Source organism: Primulina eburnea, chromosome 15 (assembly GCF_022965805.1).
Source record: "Primulina eburnea isolate SZY01 chromosome 15, ASM2296580v1, whole genome shotgun sequence".
In the NCBI taxonomy this organism is placed as follows: domain Eukaryota; kingdom Viridiplantae; phylum Streptophyta; class Magnoliopsida; order Lamiales; family Gesneriaceae; genus Primulina; species Primulina eburnea.
Window position 1 is genome coordinate 25764250 of NC_133115.1, and position 8503 is coordinate 25772752.

The 8503-nt window shown below is 40.1% G+C and overlaps 1 protein-coding gene across 1 annotated transcript; it reads right to left on the reverse strand.

Moving 5' to 3' along the window:
- Positions 1 to 364: 364 nt before the first annotated feature.
- LOC140815583 (uncharacterized) lies at positions 365 to 1267 on the reverse strand. The gene is made up of 3 exons (XM_073174660.1): positions 1234 to 1267; positions 815 to 1026; positions 365 to 700 (listed from the first exon to the last, which is right to left on the reverse strand). Exons 1-3 carry the CDS (start codon positions 1265 to 1267, stop codon positions 365 to 367), a joined length of 582 nt encoding a protein of 193 aa, XP_073030761.1.
- Positions 1268 to 8503: the final 7236 nt, after the last annotated feature.

Sequence of the window (8503 nt, forward strand, 5' to 3'; positions counted from 1 at the left end):
ACCACCGTCTTTGTCGCATGTTTAACTCTTTTTGCGTGAAAAAGTAATTGAGACTCTTGTGATCGGTAAATATCTCGCATTTCTCACCTACAAGTAGTGTCTACATAATTTCAAGGAAAAGACAATGGCAGCTAACTTAAGATCATGAGTCGGATAATTGTTTTCATGTACTTTCAACTGTCTAGAGGCATATGCGATTACTCGATCATGTTACATCAAAACGACGCCTAAACCAAATTTAGATGCATCGGTATATAACACGAAGTCACTTTGCCCAGATGTCATGGCTAAAACTAGCGTTGTTATAAGAGCTTGCTTCAAAGTATCAAAGCTCTTCTGGAATTCAGCACTCCACAATAACCTATCATTCTTCTTCGTCAATGAGGTAAGTGGCACTACAGTAGAAAAGAGTCCCTGAATGAATTTTCCGCATGAATCCCTTGTCTAGTAGTTTTTTTATCTGGTGTTTAAGCTCATTCATTTCTGCAGACACTAACCGATACGGTGCCATGGTGATTGGCACGGTACGTGGCATACGTTCAATAGAAAACTCAACCTCCCATGTAGGTACAATACCAGCAACACCGTCAGGAAATTCCCTGACAAATGGGACGTCTAGTATGGACCGACTTGTTGAAGCAGGTGCTGAGATAATGCTCGCTAAGAATGCCTGACATCCCTTATGCATAAGCTTCCTCGCCTGAACGCATGATATCATTCGAGGTAGATTTCAGCATCCATCTTGCTCGAATACAAATTTCTTCAGACCCGTCTGTTTAAATAATACCGACCTTTCCTAAAAGTCAATTAACACCTCATTCTTCGACAACCGATCCATTTCCACAATAATATCAAACTCTGGCATTGGTCGTACAATAAGATCAGCATAGATTTTGTGGCCCTGTAGCTCAAAATCCATGTCTCTGACCACACTACTAGCTGACAGTTCTTCCTTAGATGGGATTGCCACAGAATAATTTACATCGGTCCTGGTGGGCTCGAAGCCCAAATCATTCACAAACTTATCTTATATAAATGAATGAGTAGCCCCAGAATCAAAAAAAGTATTTGTGGCTACCCTCGATATAAAAATCATTCATTTCAGGATAGTAGTGCTGTATTTGCCTCATTGTATTTGCATCATCGGCATGCATAGCAAATACTTGACCTTTAATCGGCTGTTTCTACTGAGGACAATCTTTAAGCATATGATAAGGAGCTCCACACTTAAACCTTTTGCATATCCCTCATAAGAAAGCTCCCTCATGCTGGCGATTGCACTTCAGGAACATAGGATAAGCATTAGGATTTGGAGTAGCCTTCTTTTGGGGTTTCGGTCCCTTTCCCTTGAATGCTCCTTGAAATGGCCTCTTATTCTACTGCCGAGGCTTGAGTCATGGCGCATGATAAGGCCTTCATAGACGTGGTTTTTACATGTTTTATTGCATTAGTTTGTGTGTGTTTGCATTGTGCATGCGTACATTTCATTTACATTTTGTTCATTTTAGAGTAAACATTTGCATTTGATCATGTCTCACTTGTGTGCGACAAATTTACAGGAAAAATGACCGGAAAACAGAATCTGGAGCAAAGTGCGCAAGCCAAGAAGGAAATGGCAGAAAGGCTGACGCCCGAGCGGTAAAAAATTACTGCTCGAGCGCGAGAGGTGATATGAGCAGCAAATCTCTAGAGAGGATAGCACTCGGGCGATAATCTTCTACCACCCGGGCGCGAGAAATGATATCCGAGAAGAGAACTTACAGAAGACTCAGTGCTTGGGTGGTAATTTTCTACTGCCCGAGCACGACTGCCGCATACCCCAAGAAATTTATAGAAGGTGTGGCGCTCGAGCGGTAATGTTCTACCGCCCGAGCGCCACCTATTTTTGGAAAAAATTCTTTTCTGATTCCTTACCTTAGTATTGGGATGTGGATGATATGGAAAGGATCTTGGGATGTTTTTTTCATTCAGACTTCATTGGAGAGACGCCGCAATCTTGGGAGAGAATTTTACGCTTGGAGTTGAAGATTCGAAGATTTCCGAACGTCGTTCCTCGCAATTTTCGTCAAATCTAGTATTTCTAAATTAGTTTTTATCTTTTAAAAATTGTTGTGTTTATGTCTTTTATGAATTCGAGTAGCTAAACTTAATTATTTTTTTGGGATTTAAGGGGATCCTACCCCGAACTTTGATTTAAATTAATTCACATATCGATTTCTGATTCATTCTTGATTATACTATTGTTTTATCTTGTTGTTAAAGCGTAGCTAACTTTGATAACAATTTTATATTGCGAGTGAGTTCGAGAGAATAACTTGTGATAGAAACGAGTATTATAATCCGTGGATCTACAATTTACATAGATATATGAAATTGGATACGCGCCGATAGTCGTAGTCCGATAGGGCGAAAACTAGGGGATGTATAGATCGACATACGATTCACTCTTGATAAATAATTAAAGATATTTAATTACTTCATTGAGTAGAATTAGTTTGGCATAGCTCGAGAGAGTGTGTTCAATTGAATAGGAAATCATGTCGGAATAATCTTTATCGAACGAGTTAATTAATTAACGAGGGGTAGGTGAACCAATATTCCCAACAAATTTATTTCTCACTGAATTTTAAATCAACCATTTCAGATATTATATTTCATTAATCAATTCTTGAATAAAAAGTTTCATATTTATTTGATCATAGTAGTAATAATCAATCAAACAATTTTCATTGCTAGAGATTTAATAACTGAAAATAATAATTTTCAAACAAAGTCTCCAGTAGAATGATAATCGTACTCACGTACATTATACTATTACTTGACATCGTGCACTTGCGATTAATTTTTGAGCATACAAAATAATATTTTTATTAAGGACTTCACAGTGCAAGTTTTGCTCGATCAAGTTTTTGGCGCCGTTGCTGGGGACTATTAATCTACAATTTTATTTTCAATTATTTACTTTAGCATTCTCTATTTTTACTTTGTTTGACACCTTCGATTTCTTCAAATATCTCTCTTGTGCATTCCAAGGTCTCTAGAGTCTGAACTAGAGATATTCGATCCCGAGATTGAAAGAACCTTACGCAGGAGACGACAACAGCAGAGGCTTAAAGACATAATGAACATAGACGAGCGTGAGGAGGAGCATCACGAAGATCAAAGGTCCGAAGAGCCAAGGCACATACCCATGCTTGAGTATGCACAACCGTCGCTAATGGAGCACGTCCAAGCATAGTACGACCAACCGTCAGGGCAAACCAGTTTGAGATCAAGCCAGCCATAATTCAAATGATCCAGAACACTGTCCAATTTGGGGAGAATGCGCTAGATAATGCGAACACTCACATCGCCAACTTCTTAGAAATTTGCGATACTTTTAAATTTAATGAAGTTTCAGATGATGCTGTTAGACTACGTTTATTTCTGTTCTCTTTGCGTAATAAAGCTAAATCGTGGTTGAATTGTTTGCATGTAGGTTCAATCACAACTTGGGAAGATATGGCCAAAGCATTCCTCTTGAAATAGATGTTGCGGCCTATGGAAATCTTTTGAGGAAAACGGTCGAGGAAGGATACGAGTTACTGGAGAAGATGGCTGCTAGCAGCTATCATCCTCAATCTGAAAGGAACAACCAGCGAAGAAGTGCAGGAGTTCACTAGGTAACTGACCTTTCTGCTATTACTGCACAACTTGATGTCTTGAACAAGAAACTGGACGGGTTGAATATGGGTGGCACGGCTATGCATCTTCAAGAGATATTTTGTGAAAAATGCGGACGATAACATTATGTTAAGGACTGTCAAGATGGAAATCCCTTTTATGTGCGAGAAGGGGCACCTGTGAATCAATTGGGAGTCCAAAACCGTCCGAGGAATGATCCTTATTCAAATACATACAATCCTAGATGGAGACAACACCCCAACTTCTCATGGGATGGTCAAGGCATTCAGACTCGGCCAAAAGGAGAACAACAGTATAGTAAGCAACCGATGTATCGACATGAGCCTCGAGATGAGAAATCTAGTTTGGATCAAATGATGTCTAAGTTCATTTCAGCCACCGAGACTAGACTGCAAAACCAGGATGCATCAATAAAGGGCTTGGATAATCAGATAGGTCAATTGGCTAAAATGATCACGAGCAGAGAATCAGGCACCTTGCCAAGGAACACGGAAACCAACCCGAAAGAGCAAGTGAAAGCCATAGTGTTGAGGAGCGGAAAAGCGCTTGAAAAGGAAGATCAATGAGAGGGAGCGGTTAGACACATCTACAGATAAATCTTCTAAATCTACACCCACACCCACTGCACAATCTACAATTGAAATTCCCCCACCTTTCCCTGCAGCATTAAAAAAGGCGAAATTGGATGTGCAATTCGGTAAGTTCTTAGTGGTATTCAAAAAATTGCACATTAATATTCCTTTTGCTGATGCTCTGATGCAAATGCCGAGCTATGCTAAATTCCTGAAAGACATTTTAGATAACAAGCGGAAGTTGGAGGATCACATGACGCTAAACTTGCCTGAACTGCTCTGCATTAGTACAAAACAAGGTACCACCGAAACTAAAAGATCCAAGGAGTTTTTCTATTCCTTGTGTGATTGGTGATATTGTTTTTCGTAAATCCTTGTGTGATCTTGGAGCAAGTATAAATCTTATGCCGTTATCTGTATTCAAGAAACTCGGATTAGGAGAACCTAAGCCAACAAGGAAGTCCTTGCAACTAGCAGACAGATCTGTCAAATACCCGCGAGGAGTCATAGAGGACGTCCTGGAAAAGAGGTGGACAAATTCATATTTCCTGCAGATTTTGTAGTACTTGACATGGAGGAATACGTGGAGATGTCCTTGATTTTGGGAGAGACCATTCCTTGCGACTGGCAAGGCCCTGATTGATGTTCAAGAAGGGAAGTTGAGGTTAAGAGTGAATTACTTTTGACGTCTTTACTGCTCTTAAGCACACACTGCACACCGATAATTGTTTTAGAATTGATGTTGTGGATTCACTTGTGTGTAATTTTGTGCAGGAGGGCATGAATGACCCATTGGAAGCCACACTCACAACTGAATTGGAGGATGACGACTTGGACAAATAAAAAGCTGAAATAGTGGCATACTTTAATGCCAACCATCCATGGAGAAACCCAATGAGGATGAGACTGGAAGATTTAAGAGAGCGCAGAGATTTGACCCCTCCAAAGTCAAGCATCGAGGAACCACCAACGCTTGAGCTCAAACCCTTGCCTCCGCACCTAAAGTACGTATACCTAGGTGAAAACAACACTTTACCTGTCATTATTTCTGCTGCTTTGACAGATGCTATGGAGGAAATATTGTTGCAAGTTCTCAAAGAGCACAAAAAGGAATTCACCTGGAAGGTAGCAGACATAAAGAGAATCAGTCCATCGATTTGCATGCACAAATCTTGATGGAAGAAAATTACTCACCCTTCGTGCAACCTCAAAGACGACTCAATCCAAAGATGCAAGAGGTAGTGAAGGCTGAAACTATTAAGCTTCTCGATTCAGGTATTATCTATCCTATTTCAGATAGTGCATGGGTAAGTCATGTTCAATGTGTGCCTAAGAAAGGTGGGATTACGGTTATCACTAATGAAAAAATGAACGTATTCCCACGAGAACTGTTATAGGGTGGAAAGTTTGCATTGACTATAGGAAGTTGAATGATGACACCCGTAAGGACCACTTTCCCTTCTCTTTATTGATCAAATATTGGAGAGACTAGCGGAGCATAATTTTTATTGTTTTCTAGATGGGTATTCGAGGTATAATCAAATCACGATTGCACCTGAGGACCAAGAGAAAACCATTTTCACTTGTCCTTATGGAACCTTTGGTTTTCGCCGTATGCGTTTTGGTCTGTGTAATGCACCTGCCACATTTCAGCGCTGCATGACTGCTATATTCCATGATATGATTGAAACCTTTCTTGAAATATTTATGGATGACTTTTCTATCTTTGGTGCAACGTTTGATGAGTGTTTGCAGAATTTGAGATCCGTGTTGGGAAGGTGCAAGGAGACGAACCTGGTGCTTAATTGGGAGAAGTGCCACTTCATGGTACAAGAAGGAATTGTCCTAGGGCACAAGATTTTGGAGAATGGAATAGAGGTGGATAAGGCAAAAGTGGAAGTTATCAAGAACTTACCACCTCCGACATCCATAAAAGGGAGTTAGAAGTTTTCTAGGCCATGCCGGTTTCTTTCGGCGTTTTATCAGAGATTTTTCTAAAATTTCCAAACCTCTATCTTCCTTACTTATGAAAGACATGCCTTTTGATTTTCATTCTGAATGTGTAGATGCATATGAGGAGTTGAAGGAGCGCTTGGTGACTGCTCCTGTCTTGGTGGCACCTGATTGGGATCTACCCTTCGAGGTCATGTGCGATGCCAGTGATACTGCGGTTGGTGCCGTCCTCGGCCAAAGGCGGAACAAGGTATTTCACACTATATACTATGCAAGTAAAACTCTAGATGAAGCACAATTAAATTATGCCACCACTGAAAAAGAGTTACTTGCAGTAGTATTTTCACTTGACAAGTTCCATTCATACCTTTTTTTGTCAAAAGTAATTGTGTTTACTAACCACTCTGCCCTCAAATATTTGCTTGCTAAGAAAGAGGCCAAACCATGATTGCTTAGGTGGATATTACTTCTCCAGGAATTTGACCTCGAAATAAAGGATAAAAAAGGTGTAGAAAATGTGGTGGCGGACCATATGTCTAGATTAGAGCTTATTAATAATGACTGTGTAGATCAGACTATTGATGATTGGTTTCCTGATAAGCAACTGTTTAAGATTAAAAATTGTCCTTGGTATGCAAATTTTGCTAACTTTCTTGTCACGGGCACACCTCCACCAAATCTATCGTTTCACCAACGAAAGAAATTTTTTTCTGACGTGAAGTATTATTTTTGGGAGGAACCATTTTTGTTCAAGATTTGTGCAGATGCCATGATAAGAAGGTGTGTTGCAAAGGAAGAATTTTGTCAAATTCTCAACCATTGCCATGACCATGAGGTAGGTGGTCATTTTGGACCAACAAGGACGGCATCGAAGGTACTTGAATGTGGCTTTTATTGGCCAACTCTATTTAAAGATGCTCGTTCTTATGTGCTAGCCAGTTATAAATGCCAGCAGTCACGTAACATCTCTAACCGTCATGAAATGCAATTAAATAATATTCTTGAGTGTGAGATTTTTGATGTATGAGGGATAGATTTCATGGGACCATTTCCCAGTTCGTTCACGAAAAAATATATCTTGGTTGCGGTTGATTATGTGTCTAAGTGGGTAGAGGCAGAAGCATATGCCACTAATGATTCTCAAGTGGTCTTGAAATTTTTAAAGAAAAATATTTTTAACAGGTTTGGGACACCAAGAGCAATCATTAGTGATGGTGGCAACCCATTTTTGCAACAAATTATTTGAAAAACTTTTGAGCAAATACAGTGTCACACACAAGATCTCTACCCCATATCACCCACAAACGAGTGGTCAAGTGGAAGTGTTGAATCGAGAGATAAAGCGAATTTTAGAGAAAGTGGTATGTGAAAGTCGGAAGGACTGGTCTATGAAGTTATATGATGCTCTTTGGGCATATAGGACTGCTTTTAAAACACCTATAGGCATTACACAATATAGGTTGTTGTTTGATAAAGCATGTCACTTACCTGTAGAGTTAGAGCATCGAGCATACTGAGCCACAAAAGCATTAAACTTTAACTGTATTGCTGCAGGTGAACGAAGTCTGCTGCAACTGGATCAGTTGGAGGAATTCCAGAACCTGGCATATGATCTTGCATTGTCATAAAAGAAGAAAACAAAGAAGGCTCATGACAAGCGGATCGTCGAGAGGGAATTCAAGGAAGGTGAAAACGTCCTGCTCTACAACTCCCGATTGCGACTCTTTCTCGGAAAATTAAAGTCGCGATGGTCTGGTCCATTCGTGATTTCTAAAGTATACCCATCGGGAGCTGTTGAATTGCAAGATGGAAAGGATGGTACATTTACGGTCAATACCCAGCGACTAAAGCACTACATGAGTGTCATGATTGAGCCACAACTTGGAATTACCCGGTTCCAAGACAATCTGAACTGAGACTGACCGACAGTCAAGCTCTCGACTATAAATTGAGAACTACCTCTCTTTCTTTTATCTTGCATTTACTTTGATATTTTGTTTATGTCAGTTATGTTTTATTATTTTTATTGTTTTGTTTTCATTTTAAGAAAAAAAAACAAAAAAAAAGAGAGGGGACAATTTTCCGGAGAGCTCGGCGCTCGAGCGGTCATTTTCTACCGCTCGAGCGCGACAACTTATTTCGAAACAAATTTCCAGAGAGCTCGGCGCTCGAGCGGTCATTTTCTACCGCTCCAGCGCGACAACTTATTTTGAAACAAATTTCCAAAGAGCTCGGCGCTCGAGCGGTACTTTTCTACCGCTCCAGCGCGACTGCAATTAAAAATCGTGAATCCC

Coding starts and splice junctions, on each gene's coding strand:
- LOC140815583 (XM_073174660.1), bottom strand. CDS start 1,267: ATGAGGGAGCTTTCTTATGAGGGATATGCAAAAG. Junction 1,027..1,233: donor TTATGAGGGATATGCAAAAG/GTTTAAGTGTGG, acceptor CATTTATATAAG/ATAAGTTTGTGAATGATTTG. Junction 701..814: donor ATCGGTTGTCGAAGAATGAG/GTGTTAATTGAC, acceptor TCATGCGTTCAG/GCGAGGAAGCTTATGCATAA.